Source organism: Larus michahellis, chromosome 4 (genome assembly GCF_964199755.1).
Source record: "Larus michahellis chromosome 4, bLarMic1.1, whole genome shotgun sequence".
NCBI classification, from domain to species: domain Eukaryota; kingdom Metazoa; phylum Chordata; class Aves; order Charadriiformes; family Laridae; genus Larus; species Larus michahellis.
The window spans coordinates 91,906,710-91,931,467 of NC_133899.1; the positions used below are offsets into that span (position 1 = coordinate 91,906,710).

Genomic DNA, 24,758 nt, shown 5'->3' on the forward strand with positions numbered 1-24,758 from the left:
ACTTTGAAACAGATTTGCGACGAGCAAGTTTATCTGCACACATTTGTTGACAGGAAGTGTTAAACTTTAAAGGAAAAGCAAACAATAACTCTTCATGAACATGTCTACATTTCCCTGATTTTGCTGGTTAAGAAAACTGAAATATCAATTACTTGATTTGAAAAAAATATGTGTATGCACTCCTAATATTAAGTCTATAGGACTTGTCAATCAGTCTTTTCTTATGAAAAGACCATTTTTTTACAAAACAGTCACCTTAAAAAATAAAATCGGTACAGAAGAACACCACATAAGTCTGAATGAGTATCTGAAAAGATCATTAAATGTTCTCAGAAACAGCTGATGGTGAGGCCCACAAATTTAGTTTGCAGAATGGGAGCTAGCATCTGAAAACCAAGTTTTCTTTGGGTTAAGATCTTTTGTATAAAAGTATTAGAAACACAGCTGATCCATTTTATGGTTATCATGTTGGCTATCATGTTGAGAAAGAAAATATTATGAGACCTGGAGACATAAAAGAAATGTCCCAAATAAGGCGGAAGCAGAGAGAAGGGAGTTTGCTGTTCTTACCACTGAGGAAAAAGAGTACCATTGGTGATATTCCCTATGTAGCACAGACCTGAATTTGGGAGTCTTAGCCCTATAATACGTAATAACACATACTAGATAAAGCAATTCTCCGATTGAAATAATGAGCTAGACTATTCTTTGTATCTGTCAAGAGAATAAAATGTAGACGTAATCTTGCAGATAAGCATTTTCCCCATTTCCTTTCTTTCTGACAGGCTATGGGTAAACAGAGATGCTCTGCTTCATTGTTGTAATATGAATTCTGTGAAGAACCATACTGGCATTCTTATCAAGCACGATGGGAGGGAATGTACCAACACACACACACAAAACTTGCTGGCTTAGTTGCTTTTATAAACCAGTACTCCTGCGAAACACATTTGGGTAATTTCTGTTTGTTTAGACAGGTCTCCTGTCTGCTATGATTACCCCAAATCATTGCCATTAGGGAAGAGCTAATAAGGGGAAAGGTATATATATTTCAGTTTTCTAGCATGTACAGGTACTCTTATCCACCTGTCTGGGTCCAGAAGCCCCATACAGAAGTACACGCCATGAAGCGCACATCCACAGAATGTAAGCTAGAGATATTCAGCTATCTTCGAAGTGCCCAATGTCACGTAACCTTACAGTTTAAGACAGATTATTCGTGTTGCCGAAAGGTTTTGCCTCAGAAATAGGAAAAATAACCACCCGTTAACCACTTTTATCGCCTGCAGTGCATTCTTTAGGCACAAAGCCAGGGGACCTCCCTCAGTGTTGTGACTGTCCCCCGACAAGGGATAGGCCTAAGGGCTGTGGTGCAGCAAACTCAGCACACAAAGACAGCACTTTCAGGAGCTGAACTACAGTTCCCCAAAGGGACAGCTGTATCTACCTCATCATTTGTAAGTATAACCCTTGTTAATTCAGAACTGGGGTTTTTTTTAAGGTAACAAATTCGGGCCTCCAAAGAAAAACTGTTTACAAATGGGGGCACATGAACCATGACCAGTTAATGCATCACCTGTGCCTCATTTGAGGTACAGATACAAGAGCGAACTTTTAGCCATACCCTTCATCACTTTGATTGCGTAATTTAAAACATTTGTCCCCCCTGATGAAACAAACCCTGCCTCTGGAACTCCCTAAACAATTGCAGTTTTCACCCTGCCCTTGTCATGTCATTTCCTATGCCACTGAATAACTTCTCCCCCAACCAGCAGCTTTAGAAAGTTCCGAGGTCTCAAATCTGAAAATGCACACCAAAAAATTAAGCTACTTACACACCTCCAACTCAGCTAATTACTCAAACTCGAGTAACAATGCAACCCTGCTGCCGCCGCCCCACAGGCTGAGGCGGCGGGAGGCTGCCGCCGCCACCCCCCTTTACAGTGACTGATTGACGTTCCCCTCAGCCATTCACAGCTCGCGCTGCCCGCTGGGCGCAGCGCGATTGGCCGAAGAGGTAGCGGTGGGCGGGCGCAGCGCTGGGGTAGAAGCTGTAGGTGCGGGAGCTCCCGCTACCTGCTGGTGCTGCAGGGTGCGGCGGCGGCTGCGGCTCCGGTGGCGGTGGGTCCCCGCGGGGTGACCTCTCTGGTGCTGCCTCCTCGCTGGTAGCGAGCACAGCCCCACCGGGTAGCCCCAGCGCTTGTTTCTCTTCGCACCGCCCTTCCTGCCTTAAAGGAGGGAAGGCGGGGGGGGGTCGCTTGAGCTTGCAAAATGGCTGACAGCCGGGACGACGCCTCGGACCAGCTGAAGCACTGGCGGAGCCAGCGGGGCTCGCAGGTACCCGCCGGGGCTTCGCGGGGCGGACGGTGAGGCCTGAGGGGCTGCGACCCTCGGCACCCAGCTCGCTGCTGGGCCGGTAACGGTCCGCGCCGCTGCGGGGGGGGACGGACGGCGCACGGTTGTTTGTCGTTGTCGTCCCCACATTAGGGGCCTGAGGGGAGCGGGTGAGCCCCGGTGCCGGAGGGTGCCCGCGTTGTCCGAAGGGCCGGGCGCCCCCGACCCGTACTGCGGAGCTCGGCTTGGGGCCGTGCCCGGGCAAACTGGAGCACGAAGGGGCCGGTGGCTGCCAGCTGGGCCCGAGGGACAAGGGACAAGGGCACGGCCTGGTCACAGCCTCCCCTGTTAGGCAGGACTGGGGCCTCTCTGCGCCCTAACAGGCAGCTCCTTGGGCAGAGATATTATTTTATTTATTTTTTTCCCCTCATCTCAAATCGGATGCTTACATTTTCAATTCTGCAACCCCATGGGTAGAGCCCAGTGAAAATGTAATGAAGGAATAAAACAGAAGCTAAGGCACATTCGGCAATGTGTGGAGGCTTCTTTACCAGGTTGAAGTGGTTTGGGGCAAGCGGTTGACTGAAATCGTAAGAATGTGTAATCACTCCATCTTCTGAAGGTGTAGGATATACCCCAGAATAGTTGGGTAAACACATAAATGCTCCAAGAGTTGATTTCCATCCTTCTTCAAATCCCTGTGGCAGTCTCTACTGTGTATTTTTTGACAGAAATGTGTATTTGACATTAAATACTTTTTCAGCTGGTTATATGAAGCAGACACCTTATGAGACACGAGTGGATGCCTCAGTTCCCACTGTTTGTAGATGTTAAATCATCTTGACTTTATTTTTTTTTTCCCCTTGGCTTTAAAAGGTGTTGTATGAAAGCTACCTTCCAGTGATGAATTGTGACTTCATCATATCCTAGAGTGTTTCATAATAATTTCTTTTTGTACTGTGAGTAATAATTCTTGTATGGATCTTGGCTTTTCTGAAACAAAGCAGTACTTGATCCAAGCCAAGGTTAATTTGAAGATTGGGAGGCAATGCAAAGTCTGTGTTGCATAAGGAGTCATGAGACCTTAAGATAGAAAGTAGGGAGGACTTATTAGAATTTTAAAGTGGCTTGTATAAGGTGCAAAGTATCGGTAATGCCTGCAAGTATGTGCTTTGATGTATGGTGTTTACAACAGCTGTGACTAAAATTCTCCTGGCTTTGTTTCCCTTCTTTCTGTCATGGCGGGTTAGTGCTGTAATGAAATACGCATACAGATTGGAAAGTTCTTATCTTTTAAGGTTTTGACTGTATGCAGCTCTCAACCATATGAAAATAGAGGCATCAAACAAACTCAAGTCCAAAAGTAGTGTGATATTTCTTCTTAAAACTGTGGGGTTTTTCTGTCCCTTCACACTGATGGAACTTGTTTTGTGTGCCCTGCATAATATCTTGAAATTAAAGTGAATATATTCTACCATTTAAAAAAAAATTAAAATAAATGTTTGTACTTCTAATGTGAACATTACAAAAAAAAAAACCTTTCAGAAAGTCTGCCTACACAAAAGGGACTGTACAACCACAAAGTCTTAAAATTTTTTTTATAGGTTTAGTTTCAAAAACATGCGGTTTTATCTACTACTACTAGTAGTCTTAAATATTAACATTATAAAAGTGGTTTTCAGACAACAGAATAACTTGTTGGTTTGAGAAGGGCTGTATTACCTCTAGAAACCTTTATTCTTTGTTGTGTGCATAGTTTACAAATAATATGCAAGGTTTTCTTCTACCCTTGAGGTAATTACATGGAAGGTATTATAAATGCATAGGTGAATCAAAACGACTCAAAAAGTCTTCTTCAGACTAAGCTTTCACTTTTTTCTTTTTCCTCTGTTTTTTTTTCTTCTGTCTTTTACCAAGTGTTCTCAAGGACTTTGTAGAGGAGAAGGTCATAGGTATAGGTGTATGTATTATAGTCCTACCACTGCATGCTTAAACCTACTGGGATTCTCAGAATTTATGAAGAACTCCAGAATTAACAGGGCTCTAACTCAACATAACTTTTGTTTTTCTCAATGGGCTGAGTGAAACTTGGTCACTTCTTCAAGATGACATAAGTATTAGTGACTTTAAAAGGTCACTATATAGACTAGAGGGGTCTTAAGAGCTATGTCTCATTTTAAAAAAAAAAAAAAAAAAGTTACCAGGATACAGTCCCCAGGTTTGCTCTTCTTAGAATTACAGTAGTCAGATTGATAAACGATGCTGAAGTTATACACAGGATTTTTGTATAACAGTGTCACAGGCTGCCTTAGAATGGGGATGAAGTGGAAGTCTCTGTGTATACGTAGAACATGTGAGAAGGACGGAAATGTCTGTAACAAATGATAATACAAGAAGGTTGGAGAGGAAAATGCAGAAGCTTAGGATTCCATTGGTAGGATCTGTTCTTTTTCTTCATTACAGTGAGCTTGCCTGTCTTAAATGAATATGACAGATCAATACAAAAAAACCCAATGAATTTATCATTAGGAAAACCAGTACATTGGGGTTTAGCTGTGAGAAACTTGAAACTTTTAATCAGCAAAACTAATGAAGATAAAAATACTGGCAGTGCTAGAAGCTGGATTGAAAAAAAAAAAAATGAAGTAGATCTCCCTAAGCAAACTCTGAAAAAAAATTATTGATCAAAATGTTCAGTCAAAAATGTGATGTGTGAGCATTTTATATTCTCATCATCTGCAGACTCTACTGTGTTCTAAGAAAGGGCTCTTCAAAGCAGAGGCTTAGAATGGGTTTCAAGATGGGTTTGTAGCTTTCATACCTCAGTACAGAAAATATGTCAGGATAATGAGCTGATAATATAATTGCATTAATTTACGCTAGGTGAATATCTTGAAGTAGAATATTTTGCGCTTACTAGGCTGAATCATGGAATGGATGAATGAGCTTTCTCTTAATGTCCCTTGAATATGGTAGTGCCCTTCTACCTACTTTAAGGTATGAAATTAAATCCTAATTCAAAAAGTTCATTTGTAATGGCAATTTAAACAACTTCTAGTTTAAGACGATAGCTAAAAACATAATACCGCATACATATTTAAGGGTGCTAAATTATATGGGATGTTAGGATGTAATTTTAAGAAGTTGAACTCTTAGACTGACTCAGGATGGGAGAGGTTCCCGTGCGGTCTGACTGGGCGATTTCTCAAGGTGAGCAGCGAAATAATTTTCTTTGGCTTATTTAAAACTGAGCGAAATATAAGGTAGGAAGCATGTGCTATGTAAGCAGTGGAAAGAATACTGAGAACAGTTTCTGCTCTTGTGTATTTCGGTTGACAAAGTATAGATAATGTTTTGATTTAAACAGATGTTCCTTTGACTTAAAAATACTTTAAATAAAGCTAAAGTGGTAACTTTCCTCTAAGTTTCTGAACATCGTGTTCCTGTGTGTAACAGGATATATATTGTCTTTTTTTAAATGTTTGTACAGATTTCAGTATAGGTTAGGATTTCATCATACTTAAGGAGTTGAATTTATGCTTATAGCTTTATGCTAATGAAGTGGCGAATGAAGAATAAAGAACCTAGATATTTTGGGAATTCAAGCCAGCTAGAGTAGTGTGTTGCATATTAGTAAGAACACATTGGAGATGCAGTTATCCTGTCAGATGTCTTTCATGTGGTTATTCATGTGCCTGAGTGTATATAACTCTCCCTCATCCAGAACTCTGGGTGTAGATGTTGAATAATTGCTATTTCCCCTGCCTTTGTGGGTTGCCTTTTGGGGGGGGGGGGGGGGAACAACAACCTGGGGGCTAGTCCAGTTCAGTACACTAATCCATGAGATACAGTTGGGAATTTTGCCTGTTTACAGTAATTAAAGCACTTAAAGCAAAACTTAGATTGTCAGTATGGGAGTTGGAACACCATAAAGTTGCTGATAAAATAATGAAGGCCTTCTCATCGAGAGTTACTCTTTCCTTCTCTTCACCATCTCTTTTCGTTTATAGAACTTTAAAAGAAGGAGAACTAGTTGGGAGGGGATGAGTGAGTTTATTCTGGTGCATTTCCCGTGGTTCAGGTGCGTGGATGCTGCTGGCAGAAGAGGGTAGGATGGTATGGACGGAGAGCCCATATTGGGTGTATGTCAGTTTAGTGCAACATGTAACTGTGGATTTAGTGTTAACTGGTCATAATCTGTGACCCTGTTGCAAACTCTTTTTCTCTTGTTTCTTCCTTTGTTCTTCTGAGTCCTTTACAAACATTGCCCTGGCTTGTAACAATTAATAAATGTGCTCCAGGAAAAACTGGCACCTGCAGCCATCAGGTCTCTGGAGCTGATGTACCTTTCTTGCTGTTTTCTGCAATACCCAGTAAAATAGGACTGTTGCCTTAGAGAATATATGACCCCATATCTGATGCAGATAAAGCCTTTTTTACTGGGTGTTTTCTTAAGAAGGTGGGAGTACACTCAATTATAGTGCTACAGAGTTCCCCCAGATGTTTCTTGAAGTTATCTTGGAGTGGCTGTTTTTTTTCAGGTACGGGGTCACTCCGACTGTACAAGATGCTGCGGCTCTAAGTAGCCTATGAAAACGGTTAACTTAGTATGAAAGGAAGGGGAAAAGGATGAGTAGGGCTGTCTGGGCAGTTTCTTTAAAGACAATAATGATGTTATTAAAAAAAAAAATATATATACAAACAAAATGTTCTGGTTTGCTGTCCTTTTGATAGAACATGTATTGACAGTAGGAATTCTTTAGGCCTTTTGTTAATCTTAGCCCTTCCGTGGTTCAAGAGTCTAGAATGATGATTCCTCAGGTATTCTTACTTATTATATTTTCCATCTAGCTCTTCCAGACCAATGGTAATCATGGGTACCTCCCGCTAGTCTTTATGCTGTGTGACTATAGCTCTTTCTTAATGCCTCCATCCCTGTACTGACCTTACCTTCCTCCTCTCCTTTCTCCCTTGTTACTTTCCAGCAGCTACTCCTTTTGTAGCGTGCTCTCTTTGCATCTTCTCCTGTTGAGGTGGGGGGCAAACTGAACCTTAACTCATGTTTTAAGGCTGACACTCCCTATTTTTCTTGAAGCAAGATATACAGGCTTAACAAATAAAATTTCTGAACCATGGAAAACATTCTTGGATTATACATGACTTAAATTGCCCTTCTTAAATAGCCACAAATCTGGTACTGTGATGTAGTTAGACATCTATATTTTCTGTAAGTAGTTCAGAATCTCATGCTGTTGTGCTATATACTTGTTGATACATTCTGTGACACATAATGGTTGAACTGGCATGCACATTATGTGGCTTAAATATAGAAGGGTTTTAATTTCTGGTGGTGTGATATTATCTATCTATTGCTTTCAGAAACCAGATGTCTTGACCACTGGTGCTGGGAACCCAGTAGGGGATAAGCTTAATGTTCTGACAGCGGGGCCGCGTGGACCTCTTCTTGTTCAAGATGTTGTTTTCACTGATGAGATGGCTCATTTTGACAGAGAGAGGATTCCTGAAAGAGTTGTGCATGCAAAAGGGGCAGGTATGTTTAAAAACACGTGTTTTTTTTCTCTGTGTAGAATTAGATTTTAAAAAGCTTTTGAGTTAATGCATAGATTGTGACAGATAAATTGCATCATGTTAGCCATAATTTGGCATTGTAGATTGTGTATCAACAGTAGTGGTGTGGCCTGGCCTGGTTTAAAAGAACTCAATGTCAAAATTTGAAGCACTGAAAAACTCTTAAGGGGAAAAAAAAAAGAACTGAGACAAAATGTAGTTACAGCCCTTAAATCTTTATTGTATTTGCTGTAATTTCTGCTTCCTCTGTCTGTTACACCATAGCACCCTGTTCCTCTGGAAGGGAAGACTTACCTGTCTCTATTTTAATGTCTGTTTGCATGTTATTTGATAGAGATTCTTGTCTTTGTCATCTGATGTATCTGTCTGCCAAAGCAAGATAATGGTCTAATATTTAAATTAAAAATGAAAAAAACAACTCATTTTAAAATTTGTTATTGATCTTAGTAGGGTAGAACTGTCAGGTCTGACTTTTTTGTTGTTGCCTATTGCCCTAGAAGAAGAAAATAGGGGACTGAATTCTATTATAATGTGAATGTACATGGGAAAAATCCTCTGTGGGGGTGGGAAGAACTTTGTTGCTTCATCCAGCTTACAGATGGACCAAAAATTCTGCAACGCTTATCAGGATTAAAGAAACACTTGTCTTGCTCTGAGGTAAATATGCAAATCTTGGCAGAAGAGCATCCAAAAAGCTTCTGTTTGTTATTCCGCACAGTACAAATGAGGTCTGTATTGCTGCTGGGAACTGTTAGCAATGTGTTAAGGAGGGGAGAGGGAGCACCAAGCAAATAGTAGTTTTTGTTAAGTAAATTTCATTCTGTGAAAATAAATAGAGTGTTTTAGTGCATAGATATAAACTCTGTTTAGACTGGTGTATTTCCATGTTTCCTTTTGACTTAAAGCTGTTTGGACCATAGTGGAATAACAGATACGCTGTGAGTGGAAGGAAGTTATCTAGATCTGATATTTTGAAATGACTTTTTCAGGAGCTTTTGGCTATTTTGAAGTCACGCATGATATTACCCAGTATTGTAAGGCCAAAGTGTTTGAACACATTGGAAAAAGAACTCCGATTGCTATACGATTCTCCACTGTTGGTAAGGCTTTAAAGTTATTGTGTGTCTTCTTACATGTGTACCATAGTTACACTGATAGCAACATTTGCGTTGTGGAACACTTAAATGTGCTTAAGGTAGTTTGAAGTGCTTTCTGCCAACCAGTTCCTCTTTTGTGAATTTAATTTAAATTGCAAGACCTTAAGCAGCTTCTGCATCTTTCTGCCAGAGCTCTCTGTAGACCCTTTTCCCTCTGGAATGTGAGAGAAAGGATAGCCTGAGCTATTTTTTTTCTGACAGAAAGTTTGCTTTGTTTCTGGGTGGATTGTATCAACACTTGCATGCTGTGGTTTAACGCTTGAAAGTTAAATACCTATAACCTTTTATGCTGTAGGAATGTTTTGGGGATCAATGCTGCAAAGTATGTGCTAGGCAAAGAAGAATAAACAATCTTCCATAAATAAACTCTTATTTCTTAAAGAGCTGAATGCATAAAACTAGCAAAATCTTAAGTGGTGTTAGTTAAAACATGCATTAGCATCAATATCTTGTCTGATAGAAAAATGATCTTTCAAAACTTGTGTTGCTACTCTATCTGTATTTAAAAGAAAAGAAGTGCTAATGAGGATTCAGTTCTAGAAGTTAATATTGGAGAGAAAGTAGTCCAACAGGGCTCGGAGAGCTGCTGGTTTTGGCCTACTGCCTTTTCCCTGTCACCAAACCTTAAGGAGTCCTGGAATGTTTTACGGGGGAAAGATGTGCAGCTGAGTGTGATCTGTAGATTGTGTGCTGAAGTGGGTTATTGCAACGGTGCCTTTTTTTTCCCCTGCTCTGTTTGAACATGTTTCTTCCTAGCTGTTCTGTAGTACACATCTTTTTCAATGAGAGAAAGAGTGTCCTTGTTGTTTCATCATGATGTTCAGTGTTGGCTGTTCCTGAATACTTCTGGAGCACTTCTGCTCTGTTATAAAGTTACCCATTGAAAGGACTGTTTTGGATAAAGCACAAGGGGAATTAAAAGGGTTACAACTCTTCTATAAGTTACCTTTTTATTAGGCGTGCTATTTAGATTGCTACCTTCCAAATGAGAGCTTTCACGCTGGCGTTTGATGCAGAGGAATTAATGTGTTTTTCACCCGATTCTGCCTTATAATCTGATGTTGTCTCTGTTAGTGGTAATGCAAATTCCACTCTTAATTGGTTCAAGTGGATATACTTGTTTTTTCTTTCTTATAACTGTGGCCTAAATGCTTGGGAGGGTGTCTGTTCACACTTTGGAAACTTTCAGTGCCTGAAGTATAGTTGAAAATATGCCAAAAATTCCTTGGTGTAGAAAAGACTTAAATTAATCAACCCCACCCTTTTAGGATTTTATGGCATATTCTTAAGTTCTGTTTTTAAGCTTATAGATTGTATCCATTTCCTATCGTAACACTTCTGTATGTTCATGTGTTTCTTCAAGCTGGAGAATCTGGGTCAGCTGATACAGTTCGTGATCCTCGAGGATTTGCAATGAAATTCTATACAGAAGAGGGTAACTGGGATCTTGTGGGAAATAATACTCCTATCTTCTTCATTCGGGATGCGATGTTGGTGAGTAAGCACAAAAGGTGAGGGTACTTTGTGAAAGAGTCCAGAAGCTTGTTCACGTCTTGTTCATGCTTCACTGAGAAGCAAAAGCTGTTCTTCTGGTGCACCTTTTGTCTGTTAGATGGTCCAGACATTTTTGACTTGAAAAGGTGTTATTTGAAAGAAAATTAAGAACTAATGCTTGATTACTTATGTGGTTTCATGCCACAAATAGCACACGCACTTAGTTGTGTTCAAATTTGCTGGTTTACTCTGTAGATGGCTTTTTCATTTTGAGGCCACTGGGGGGAGAGGGGGGAAGACTTTTCACCTTAAAAACTTCTTGTAAATTCTTTTTATTAAATCTGATTTTTTTAATTTTTTTTACTTTAAATTTAAGTTTAACAGTGCTTTGTAAGTGGAGAGGCTTTCCTTGAGTGGAGGAGTTCTGCAAAGGTACTTCATAGTATCTCTGTATTCATTTAGGAGTCAGATATTCAGTAAAGTTCAGATATAGAAATTTGAAAAGATTTTTCCCTCACTTTATCAATCACAAAAGGAAAGCATTCTTTAGCTTTGAACAGCCCGTTTATCCTAATTGTAAATGTTTCACTTTCAGAGACCAATAAAATTGGGGTAATGAAATTGGTTGCAGGAGGTGTATGACAATAGAAGATTTTTTTTTCAGTGATGTTAAATCTTTGTCTCATTTTTCAGTGTGCTGTTCCTTTCATAGTTGAAGGTAATGAAAAAACTGTTTGTCTTTGTTTTGTACCAGGAGTTGCTTAGTATATGCCATGTAGCCCAAATAATTTGGAGATGTTACAGAACTTTTTTTTTCTCCCCCTCCTTCTTCTCTCCTCCACTTCTGGACAAATTAGTTTCCGTCCTTCATCCATAGCCAAAAGAGGAACCCTCAGACTCATTTGAGGGATCCTGACATGATGTGGGACTTCTGGAGTCTTCGCCCTGAGTCCTTGCATCAAGTAAGGTTCTCCTTTGACTTTATTTTATATTATTAAGAAAATCATGTTATGACAGCATGTATTTTTAACTGTCTCTCTTCCATGTTTTGTCTACAAGCCTACATCGTCTTTTAGGAACAGTAAAGGTGAAAGGCCTACAATAACTTTTAAGGCCATTAGTATGTGTATCTAGTGCTTTTTCTTTTAATGACTCTGTGAAATGGGTGGGGTTCTTCTGTTTTCACAATCATGTTTTATATAGGGATGAAGGGGAAGTTGCTAAGTTTTCTAATGCTGAAGCACTGGAGGTACTGGTGAGCAGCAAACAATGTTAGAGAACAGTAAAATACTGGGAAAGTAATGCTATTGCATATAAGTTTATTTAAAACTGTGTATTGTGTAGCGCATTAGAACAACTCCAAAAATCACTAGAATTCACAGTGCATTCTGAATATTCTGAAATGTATTTGTGTCCAAGAATGTTATGCAAAAAAGCTAATATAAAATTAAAAATGCAGTTGTACTTTTTTTTTAAAAAAAGGGGTTCATACAGAAGCCTTCCAGTAATGACTAATTGGAAAAAGAAGTATCACAAGCATTGTTTGTGATCATAAGCCTTAAGAAAAGCAGCATTTTGAATGTGTATGCATGGTGGTATGTTATATGTTACTGCTTGAAGACTTTGAAGAACTAGTTGTTAAGGACTTTGGTTTTCAGATTTTTGTCTTTAACTTGAGGGGAAAAAAAATCTGATTTATATTTGTAACTTCAATTATCCATGCATAACTACTCCGTGCTTATAGCGACAATCATAACGTTATCATTAGGTTAATGTCTTGTATTTCAACATATATTTCATGTGGGTGTAGAACTTCACATAGGTCTAATTCACAGTTGTTCTTCATGCAAAACCAAAGCAGTCTTATGTCTTTAACACTCTTAAACTAGGAATTCCTCAAGGAATTCATAACATTAAGATAACTTCCAGTGATGCAGATTACTGCAGTAAATGAACTTTGTCTTGAATGGTCACTTTATCTATGGACTGGTGAGTCCATTAATATTGTTTGATTCTTCTCTTAGGTGTCTTTCTTGTTCAGTGATCGTGGTATTCCTGACGGCTATCGCCATATGAATGGATATGGATCACATACTTTTAAACTAGTTAATGCTAGTGGAAGAGCAGTTTACTGCAAATTCCATGTGAAGGTATTGATATTCCTTTTACAGTTCTCAATTAGAAGCATATATCATATTGGATAAAAACCAGATTAAATTGAGTAAAAAAGGTCTGTCACTTCTCAAGTTTCATTCAGAAAAGACTTGTTAGTGCATAGACTCAATCAAAAAGATGTGTGGGTTTTTCCTATATCATTTCCGTGCCTTTAACAAGCATGATGAACATCAGTTTTCCTGCTATGACACAGTAGGTATTTACTATGCTATAAAAAACTCTTCTTTGAGGAGTTGTCTCTTGTTAGTGGAGAACTTGGTCTACTTGTATGGCGAGCTCCGAGCACCTTGGTCAGTTTATTGCATTTCAGACTCCCTTGCTGTCATTTAGTGCAGATGCAAGAATCTGTAGCCCTTTGGAAATGTGTTTTATTCAGCGTGTATCTTGTTTCATGTTCATGGCTACGCAGTAGTTCAGATTCAGCAGGTGCTTCTACAGGTAAAAGTTCTCTGTCTGGATCTGGTTTTTGTTTCTGTTTATCTTCTGGATATGAGCTGCATTGATCTAGTATTTTTAAGACTCAACTGTTTGTCAAAATATAAAAACTCTGCTTACAAGAGCTCTGCAGCTAAAGCTCACAGAACTTCCACACTTCTGTGAGAAAGCAGTCTCTAGCATATCTCACGTGAAACCAGCTTCCTTTCAAGGTTTTAAAGACAATACAACTTCTTACCTATTTGGACATCTACCTCTGAAGCAAGACTTTGTAAACCATTATGTTAAACTAGGAGGGACTGTATAGCAGGTTTTAGCCTTTGAGTTGTCAAAAGCTTGTTAAAATGAGATTTTTAGTTAGGGCTAAAGATGTCACAAATAGCGGTGGGAGACTGAGATTCATATAGAATCCAGAACTTTCAGCCCAGAGGGCTGCAACCATTTTAGCACTTTGTGTTGGCACGTGGTCTGTAGGAAAAGGTGGGATGATGGGTTGGTAAAGGAGCACTGCATCCTCAAAGGGGAGAGGGCAAACTGCTTTACTTGACGTGCTGCAGGGATCATAATTCATGGTTGATACCTTGCGTTTTGTGGTATAGCATTACATATTTATTTCACTTTTATCAGAGAAGTAATTTTTATCTGGATGGCTGTTATTGAATGTACTGTTATTCTGAACTCAAGTTATTGGGGATTGGAAGATGGACAGTCATATTCTTTGATTCTAAGTCTTGTTAAAGTACATTCTTATTAATGGTTTCTGTAATACTTTCTGTGTGTCGTAATTGCTTTTATTGCTTTTAGACTGACCAGGGCATCAAAAATCTTTCTGTTGAAGAAGCAGAAAGATTGGCTTCTACTGATCCTGACTATGGAATACGCGATCTTTACAATGCCATTGCCAAAGGGGACTATCCATCGTGGTCTTTCTACATTCAAGTTATGACGTTTGAAGAAGCAGAGCAATTTCCATTCAATCCTTTTGATTTAACTAAGGTATCTCTGATGCTGTTGTGAAACTCAATTTCAGCTAGTTTAAGAAAGGCCATGACATCAGAATGTAGCAAATGCCATAACTGAGTTGTTGGTTTTTTTTACACAATAAAGTGTAACAATTTCCATGGAGCAGCTAGTAACTAGTAGTTACTAGTCCGTGTCAATGTCCTGTTATTCTTCCCTTCTATATTTTAAGTGTGCTTTTTATTATATGGTCATGATGAGTCAGAAATTCTGGTAATAAAATTACACTGATGTTAGATCTGATGTTACTCTTCCTCGGTGAAATATGGATAGGGCTTGATTCCAGGCCTTAAGATTACAACTGAACAGCATTTCCAAAGTGTGATCCCGGATCATACAGTCACACCCTGAGCTTGCTAGTTTTAAGTATTGTTGATAATGTGGCTTCTGACTGTTAATCTGATTTTTGTCAGGCTTCCAATTGCTGTTCCAAGCAATGGCTTGTTGAAAGATACTAATGTAAACTTGTGTTGCTTTTTTTTCCTCTAATATTGCTCTCCCCATATTGCTGAAGACTCTTGAACTTGAACATACACGCTAAGATGACAAAGAAAAGGCTAGTTAAGCTGGTTGCATTTTGAAGTAGCTGAAAACAATCATGCTACCAGTTCCGCCTACAATATTGCATTCCTAAGCAGTTTTTCAAGCGCCAGTGGGTATTTCATTTAAGTAGCCAAGTGCTGAGATTATGCTGGGATGATGAAATAAATTGCATTAGTACTCTGTATTGATTGCAAAAGACTGTGTAAAATAAGACATTTCTCAAAATGTTTGTTAGCAAAAAAAAATAAATTTCTTCAGTAACGTATTTTCTCAATCAAAACTTAAATCAGGCAAATGTTGCCTCGTAATTACTTAAGCTGCACAAACCTATAATAATGTTGACTTTTAATGTATGTGTTATGTCTTGTAGATTTGGCCGCACGGTGACTACCCTCTCATCCCTGTGGGAAAGCTTGTCTTGAACAGGAATCCTGTCAATTACTTTGCAGAGGTAGAACAGATGGCCTATGATCCCAGCAACATGCCGCCTGGTATTGAACCTAGCCCTGATAAAATGCTGCAGGTAAGCCACAGCACACAGAAGGTTTTACCTGAAGAGCATTATGTTTGCTTTGCTGTTTATGAAAGCATTCCTGTCCCTGTTTGTGTAGAAACAGTAAACCTGACAAATGGAAAGCAACTAATTTTTTGTTTGTTTTTTTTTAATTTTAGTGTTGGGGTTTTTTTGAATTATTTTAGCGTTTGGTTTTCTTAATCATCACCATTTGATGTGCTCATTAAAAAATTAAATATAAAAAGAATGGGAAAGAACTAAAGGAATAGAAAACATAGAATTTAGAGGACATCTGCAGTAGCTATAAAAGCTGATGAGGAATTCTGTCAGTCTGGCAAAAGGTATGGGATAAAACCATAGCATCAATGCGTATTTACTTGTGCTTTTACAGTATATCTTAAAATTACAAACTCTTATGAGTATAAGGTGGACTTCAAATGCTCTAAAATACAGGTATAACTAATCCCTGATACAAACTGCAAGACTATTCTTTCGAAGCAGTATTGGATTTCTTACAGGTCAAAATACGTAATAAGACTGGCTGCAGCAGACTATACTGTCTGCAGAGTCATGGGTGTTGGCATATTAAGCTTTTTCAGATTAAAACCAGGTTGTTGTTTCAAATTATATCCATGTAAACAAGAAGGTATTTTGACAGTTTTAACTGGATAAACTTTTGAACCATCATGTGGTGGTTCTGTTTTGCCTCTCTTTGCTCCCACAAACTTCATGGTCAGAATCAGCCTGTCTTCTTGGCACCCAGATGTCACTAGAACTGCTTCAGATACGGTTTGTCACATAAATAAGGGACTACCGTATTTCAGATGTAATAAACTTTTAAATCTAAGTTTGGAAATAAGTAGGAAAACACTATATTATTCCTTAAGAACGTTTAGCACAGTGATAGTCACTTTTATCTCTACATGTGTGACCATTTTCCTGCTTGAGAATAGGTTTAGCATTCTGGAATTGGTAGGAAATACCCAAGCTGCATAAATGCAACTCAGCCTGCCATTCTTCACTGGTATTCCAGCAAAGCGAGTTTGTGTTTTGAGTGTTGCTCTGGACATATGTTCCTGATGTGCTTTAAATTATATGGAAAGGAAACGGTCTTCTCCCTTTTACAACTAATGTATAGTGCTTTGAATTGGTATATACCACTTAAGTGATCTCTTTCAGCAAGTAGTAGTTAACGTTTGTGATTAAATGTTTTAGGGTCGTCTCTTTTCGTATCCTGACACTCACAGACACCGGCTGGGACCTAACTATCTCCAAATTCCTGTGAACTGCCCCTTCAGAACTCGTGTGGCCAATTACCAGAGGGATGGGCCGATGTGTGTTTCTGACAACCAAGGTAGTAATGGAAATACCTTTAAATATAATGATACCTATGCATGCACTGCAAAACTCTCCTCTGTTCAGAGGAGGTGTAAGATACTTGCTAAACAGATGTGGGTGTCTTGCTATTACTAACAATTATACTGTAAGAAATGCTACTTTTTCCTCTTTCCTACCGTTCAGTGTCTCTTGTGACTCCTCCCCCCAGCTCGTACATCACTGTGTAACTTTGTTTGGATGTTTGGACAGGGGATGTGGACTCTGTTTAAAAGTGTAAAAAACAAGTGAAGCTTAAGGTGTGTTTAATAACTTACAAATAGGCCTTTAAAAGAAAGGGGGTTTGCAGGACAACGGTCAAAGAATTCAGTAATGTCCCTAGTTTACGTTCCTTTAAAGACTTCTAGAAACATGCTCGTTAAAGGGATTTAATTGAAAAAGTTCTAAATTGTTAATTATTTAAAATGAAATATGCTAGAGAAATTATTTCACAGGAGTTAATTACCACTACTGTGTTTCTACTTCTATGCAAAAATGTAATCTAAAAATAGTAGAGATGGCGTAAATGTCTTTGAGAAATCTGTATTCGCGTTTTTCTAAATTTAAAGACTGGCTTTCTTATACTCGGTCCACTTTGTTAAACTGCTTTGCTGTCTGATTTCCAAGAGATTGTGCAAGGCAAGAGTATGAATGCCAAGCTTTAACTTCACCTCTATTCAGCAGTCTCCGTTCTGTCAACGTTTGCCCAATAGTGACTGTTTTACACCTGGGAGTGAACAAGGATATGCTTAAGCTATGCCTCGTGCCAAAAACACTGTATTCCTCTGGGCTATGAATTCTAATACTTACTTGAAGGGAGGAGAGGGAAATATTTGTAAAATGGGAACTTGAAAACAGCTGCTTCTGTCCAAGAAGAGATAATAAGTTTATTTTTATGCAGTTCTGTAAGTACATTATGTGTTTAAAATAAAGCCCCTCCATAATTAAGATTAGTAATACTTCAAATGTGCAGATGAAAGTGTATTTTTATGCTGCCTTGGACTAAAACTTTTAATAACTTTCATAACTTTGTCTATTAAAATTCTGAGCAATGTTTCTGCGAGAGCGGCTAGACCTCCTTATATCTGAAACAGATCAATTTTTCCCCAAAAAAGCTATTGAAATTCTGTTTGCAGTAAGTGCTGTGAAGTACTGGCTTGAAGACACAGCTCCTGATGTTGAGCTGTATGTTGACAGAAAAATACTGACAACTGTTTTTATTAGAGTGAATCATAACTGGGTAATTGTTTTAGGTTCTTTTAGGCAAAGAACACTTTCTGTCTTACGACTTAATCTGAGAGAGCTGGAGTCTGACTGGTTTGGTTTTGTGGGGCTTTTTTGTTCGTTTTCAGGTGGTGCCCCAAACTATTATCCAAATAGTTTTACTGGTCCGGAAGATCAGCCCATGGTAAAGGAATGCCGCGTGTCTGTTTCGGGAGATGTGCAGCGCTTCAATAGTGCAAATGAAGATAATGTGACTCAGGTATGATGTATGAAAAGGCATTATATTGCTTATTACGTAAGATGAGTTTATAGGATGAGTTTAGAGAATATTAATAAGAATCAGTCAAGCGTGACTTCTCTCTGAAGCATCTGGGCTAACACGAAGTTCAGCTTGGAAAATCTCCATACAGCTTAACTTCATGAATAACTGAATTTTTGCTGACAGGATAGTTAATGAATTCTCACAGACTTTTGCCATCCATATTCTGGGCCCGGATATCTAGAGGCTGTGACTTCTGTCTTCTTGCAATTGCTGTCTGCAGATAACCAGGCTAGAGTATTCATGTAACGTCATAATCATCAGCTCCTGAACTGGACCCCAACAGCAATATTTATTTTCTTTAATTCAATAAGCAACAGGGTTTTTTTAAAGCTAGACATAGAAAGAATTGTTAGCATGTTTGCCAAAAAGACCCCCACAAATTGGTTGCCTTTTGAGCTTAAATATTTTATTAAGTGTTGCCTTACTATTAAGAGTGAAAACTATTTTTTTTTTTTTTAGTAATAATGAATCCTCTTAGTCTAGTAAGTATTATTGGCTGCTACGGGTAGAATGACTTGCTCTTGGAAATGTCAAAATAAAACTTGGTCTCTAATCATAAGGTACGAGAATTCTATACCAAAGTGCTGAAGGAGGATGAACGTCAAAGGCTGTGTAAAAATATTGCTGATCATCTTAAAGATGCGCAACTCTTCATTCAGAAGAGAGCTGTAAGTGGCCTGTTTTGGTTTTTAGCTTTTGCTCTTTATTCCAGATTTTCTTGCAGTCTACTGACTTTGTCAAAATGACCATATGCTTGTGGAAAGGAATATGAGAAATTCTTCTTGAGCAGGCAACTTCTAGATTTTTCTTACACAGGAGTTATCAGTACAGAACACTTAAATATTTTTGTATTTACATAATATAACATAAATAATGTATAACATGTTAAAGTAACACGTCAAGGATGTCACTATGTGTTTAGCTTGGTGTTTCAAAGTCAGGTGACTGCCAGTGTAATGTTTTGCTTTAAACCAGGAAAAAACAGTGAGGGCTGGGGAGGGATTGGATCTTTATCCTTCACAGTGGAACTTTGCTTACATCAAGAAAGAGGTCTGTGTGAGACAACAGGCATAGTGTTTGGTGGTGTTCATAGCTCCTTTCTGGTTGGTCAGAATTAAACTTTTAGAAAAGAGTTTTCATCCTTCTTTTCTTTCTTATGGTATGTACTGCTTGTAGACCACAGAGCTGAAAATGTGTTAAGGAATATGTTTCAAGTGGAGGGAAAAAAATTTGTTGACTCTTCTGTTCTGTCTTCCTGTTTAGGTGAAAAACTTCACTGATGTTCATCCTGACTATGGTGCCCGTATTCAGGCTTTGCTGGACAAATACAATGCTGACAGTGGGAAAAAAGTAAGCTAATGATTTCTGTATTTGAAATTTGACTGGCTGTGAATTGTCTTAGCTTCTTTTGTAAACCCCCCAAAAAATGGGAAACTGGTCTGGATTCCCATTTGATTTAAATCATAGAACCATAGAATAGTTTGGGTGGGAAGGGACCTTTAAAGGTCATCTAGTCCAACCTGCCCTGAGGTAAGCAGGGACATCTTTAACTAGATCAGAATGCTCACAGCCCCATCCAACTGCATCTTGAATGCTTCCAGGGATGAGGTATCTACCACCTCTCTGGGCAACCTCTCACCACCCTCACAGCAAAGAATTTCTTCCCAATATCTCATCCAAATCTCCCCTCTTGCAGTGTAAAACCCTTCCCCCTCGTCCCATGGCTCCCCTCCCTGATCCAGAGTCCCTCCCCAGCTTTCCTGGAGCCCCTTGAGGGACTGGAAGGGGCTGGAAGGTCTCCGTGGAGCCTTCTCTTCTCCAGGCTGAACCCCCCCAGCTCTCTCAGCCTTGTCCTCCCAGCAGAGGGGCTCCAGCCCTCCCAGCATCTCCAGGGCCTCCTCTGCCCCGCTCCAACAGCTCCGTGTCCTTCTGCTGTTGGTGCTGGGGGCAGCACTGCAGGGGGCGGGTCTCCCCAGAGGGGAGCAGAGGGGCAGAATCCCCCCCTTGCCCTGCTGGACACGCTGCTGGGGATGCAGCCCAGGATATGGTTGGCCTGCTGGGCTGCCAGTGCACATTTGCTGGGTTTTCTTGAGCTTCTCATCCACCAGTATCCCCAAGTCCTTCTTGGCTCTCCATCCCTTCATCCCCCAGCCTGTGTTCATACTGGGGGTTGCCCCAAACCAGGTGCAGGACCCTGCACTTGGCCTTGTTGAATCTCATGAGGTTCACATGGGCCCAGTTTTTGAGCTTGTCCAGGTCCCTCTGGATGGCATGCCGTCCCTCAAGCGTGTCAGCTGTACCACTCAGCTTGGTGTCGTCTGCAATGGCAGAAGTCAGTGCATGTAAAAACACAAAACGAGGAAACAGCTCTCTAATTACATTTGATTAAATGTTGATTAACCAATCATAGAACCATAGGGTTGGCAGGGCCCTCTGGAGATCATCCCCTCCAACCCCCTGCCAGAGCAGGGTCACCCAGAGCAGGTGGCACAGGAACGCGTCCAGGCGGGTTTGAATGTCTCCAGAGACGGAGACTCCCCCACCTCTCTGGGCAGCCTGTGCCAGGGCTCTGCCACCCTCACAGCAAAGAAGTTCCTCCTCATGTTGAGATGGAACTTCCCATGGTCAAGTTTGTGCCCATTACCCCTTGTCCTGTTGCCAGGCACCACTGAGAAGAGCCTGGCCCCATCCTCCTGACACCCACCCTTTCAGTATTTATAAGTGTTGATAAGATTCCCCCCTCAGCTGTCTTTTTTTCCAGACTGAAGAGACCCAAATCCCTCAGCCTTTCTTCATCAGAGAGATGTTCCAGTCCCCTCAGCATCTTGGTAGCCCTTTGCTGTCCCCTCTCCAGCAGTTCCCTGTCCCTCTTGACCCGGGGAGCCCAGAATTGGACACAGCGCTCCAGCTGTGCCCTCCCCAGGGCAGAGCAGAGGGGGAGGATGACCTCCCTCCACCTGCTGGCCACACTCTTCTTGATGCCCCCCAGGATGCCGTTGGCCTTCTTGGCCACAAGGGCACACTGCCGTCTCATGGTCATCCTGTTGTCCCCCAGGACTCCCAGGTCTCTTCCCACCGAGCTGCTCTCCAGCAGGTTACCCCCAACCTGTCCTGGTGCGGGGGGTTATTCCTCCCCAGGTGCAGCACCCTGCACTTGCCCCTGTTGAATTTGATAAGGTTCCTCTCTGCCCAACTCTCCAGCCTGGCCAGGTCTCTCTGGATGGCAGCACAGCCTTCCGGTGTGTCAGCCACCCTTCCCAACTTTGTGTCATCAGCAAACTTGCTGAGGGTGCACTCTATCCCCTCGTCCAGGTCATTGATGAGTATATTGACTGGGACTGGACCCAGCATAGACCCCTGGGGAACACCACTCGTCACTGACCTCCAACTAGACTCTGTGCCCCTAATCACGACACTCTGAGCTCTGTCTTTCAGCCAGTTCTCAATCCACCCCACTGTCCATTCGTCAAACCCACTCTTCCTAAGCTTCCCTATGAGGATGCTGTAGGAGACCGTGTCAAACGCCTTGCTTAAGTCAAGGTAGACAACATCCACTGCCCTCCCCTCATCTATCCATCCAGTCATGCCAACGATGTACAGTTGTTTCAGTTGGGTTTTTGTGAGGCTTCTGGAAGGTAAGTGTACATGACATGCAGTGTGTTCAGGCTGGTTCTTCAGACCAAATGATTACCCGCTCTTTGTAATAGTAATGAAACATTTCCACAAGCCTTCCCTGGGCTCCCTGCTTGCTATGTAGAATAACAGTGTTGCTTCAAGTACTTGTTTGTTAGGTTTTTTTCTGAAACTTTCCTCTCTGCTTTCAATGGGACTTGCTCTGACTATTTCTTTTTTTGTTATTTATAGGATGTAATTAGGACATATTCACAGTCCACATCTCGTGTGTCTGCCAAAGAAAGATCCAACTTGTAAAGTGTGCTGCAGAGATTTACTCTATGAATTTTCCGTCCTTACAACTGCAGGACAACCTGTTGAGTGTAGCAGACTTCCGCACAAGTATAGAAGTGTTTTACAGGCTTGATTTATTAAGCTTTCAAGTGCCTGTATCTGTATTGGAAACTAGGTAACACAAACTAACAATCCTAGTGCCTTTCAACACTAGTGCTTTGCTGCTTATTAACAACACATGATGTTTTTCAGGAAATTCATGATTAAAAATTGTCTCTGTTTCTAGAAGTAAACATAAGTTTAATCAAAATCCTTTCACTTTTTTTTTCATTGTAAAACTTCCCTGCCTAATCATGCAGTAAAACTTCTGTAATGACACTGTGATTATCCTTACAGATAAATGTGTTCATGTTAAGAAGTTGAAGTTGCTTGATATTTCTGATAAAATAGTTATCTGTATGCATTTGTAGACGCTTCCTTTTGAATTTCACTTTTGGCTATCCAAATGTGGTAAATGATAAAAAGGTAAAATGATACGTAGTAGTTTGAGTAAAGTGTTGGTTATGTCGTATTCATTATGACTGAAATGAAGCTAACTAGAAAGTTTAATCTCAACATATGTAAATTTTATTCCCAATATATATTTTAAGATAATCTTTGCTTACTAATGCTAGGTTGGGATATAGCTGACCTAAGGGAGATAAGAAAGGATATTTTCTTATTACATACACTTTACAACTAAATTGATTACATCTTACAGGTCTTTAGTGGGGAGGAAATTGTTCTTTCTAATCTGTAAGAATTTAAAATGAAAAATATTAATTTTCTGAGTGTCTGAGAAATTAACCTCCAAATGCGTGAATATTCTTATCTTGGCCAAATTCTATCTCCAGCACTTTCAGAACTATTCTCAGTGGTTCCTGAAATTCTGCTGGTTTACTGCCATAATCTAATAATGCTCTATATTGATCACGCCAGAGCTAGTTCTCAGAGTTCGACTTGAATTCAAGTGGCAAGTTTGAATGAATGTGGGTATCTGTAGCTAGATATACGTATAAAACTTACCTTGGTTGACTATGAGTAGTGATCACCTAAGAAAGCACCTTGTCAGCATCTGAATACTTTACTATACAAAACTTAGATTATTGTTTTATAAAGGCCAAAATCTCACTTAGGAATTTTTCTTAATTTGGAAAGTGTTACCCGGTTATGGAGTAATTAGCGTCCAAGGTGACTGTTGGAGTTTAGAATAGAAATCTGTCCTGTCTGTTGGACATTGAAGTTAGTCCTAACAGACCAAAAGAGTTTCAGAAGTGCACTCAGTAGGATCAGGCAATTCCCCATGCGTCTGAAGTCCTGGCAAGTTTTAATAACTGCTCTGCCTGTTACTTCTTCCTCTTCTCTTGCCAAAGAGAAAGATCGGTGTATATGTGTAATTAGTCCAGATCCTAGTTGTGCTGCGTTGCCCCTTGTTTGAATTATTTGCTTTCCTTGTTTGCCTGATGATACTGCCTCATTTGCATTTGGAAAAAGCATGGATTATGGTATAAAGGATTTCAGAGCCCAACCACTATCTCTAAACTCAAGCAAATGTTTTGCAAACTTCAAATCATAGCAGTTTTTAATATTCAGAGCATTTCTCAGTCTGTCCTGAGTTGTATTTTGAATAGGAGTACTTTCTGATTTGGCATTTAAATGTGAATTAGCATTCCAAGAAGTGGAATGGTAAAGAAGAGTAGATGCTAAGTGCTGTTCCATTAAATTGTAGAAAGCTACTGCTTCTCCCACTCACTTATCTACTAACCTATTGTGAAAAATCAGCTGTGATACAGATGCAATAAAATAATATGAACCGATAGCCTGCTCTATTCTGGGATTCGGTTTGGATTTTTACCTGATCAGGCAGATGGGAGCTGAAGGAACTACACGAATGGGTGGGAATATTTCTTGCTGGAACACAGAATCCTAAAGAGTTTGGAAAAAGAGTAACCAAGGCTTAATCTTTAATTTTGGTTGTGTCTGCTAAATGAATTATATTGTCTTTCTCTGATTTCTGAAATAAAACTGAAATTAAAGATCTCCTGGCAACGTGTTGTCTGTTCTCTGTGTAAATGCTTTCAAATAGTTTATTTTAGTCTAGGAAGTTCATACCTTCATCTGATTTTTTTTTTTTAAAATTGTGCAGAAGCTGTTGAAGTTCTGGGTAACTGGTATCTATTTCAGAAATTAGTTACGTGTCCTTCACAGGCCCTGACTGCCAACAATAGACTCGGACTCAAGGCTGATGCTTGGAATTGCTGTGTAGGGGCCAAACACTAAATTCTGCTCAGGTCTGGTATGTGAAATTACTTGTTAGGAACCTTCTGTTTAATTTCCTAAGCCTTCGGAGAAGGGAATGCTGCTCACGTCTGTGGTATAGCATTGCCTACAGTCATGTGCACCGTATGAACAGGGAAAAATTGCGGTCCTGCTTTACTAGGGCTTTTGTTGATGATGCCGTACTTAAGCCTCTGCTGAAGAACCTTTTGTTATTTTTGATCCAAAAACTTTGGTGGCGATTTAGAGAATTGTCACAAGCGTATCTAGTTTTTCATCATGGTTCATTCAAATTTTAGTGAAGGGGGTGGTTCTTAATAGTTTACCAGAGGCTGTGAAGTTGAAATGCGGCATT

The 24,758-nt window shown here is 40.0% G+C and overlaps 1 protein-coding gene across 1 annotated transcript; it reads left to right on the plus strand.

Moving 5' to 3' along the window:
- Positions 1–2,014: 2,014 nt before the first annotated feature.
- Positions 2,015–24,175, plus strand: CAT (catalase). The gene is made up of 13 exons (XM_074586393.1): positions 2,015–2,337; positions 7,714–7,885; positions 8,913–9,023; positions 10,444–10,574; positions 11,432–11,536; positions 12,599–12,724; positions 13,989–14,180; positions 15,118–15,270; positions 16,477–16,615; positions 17,988–18,118; positions 18,742–18,849; positions 19,445–19,531; positions 22,046–24,175. Exons 1-13 carry the CDS (start codon positions 2,272–2,274, stop codon positions 22,109–22,111), a joined length of 1,587 nt encoding a protein of 528 aa, XP_074442494.1. The 5' UTR covers positions 2,015–2,271; the 3' UTR covers positions 22,112–24,175.
- Positions 24,176–24,758: the final 583 nt, after the last annotated feature.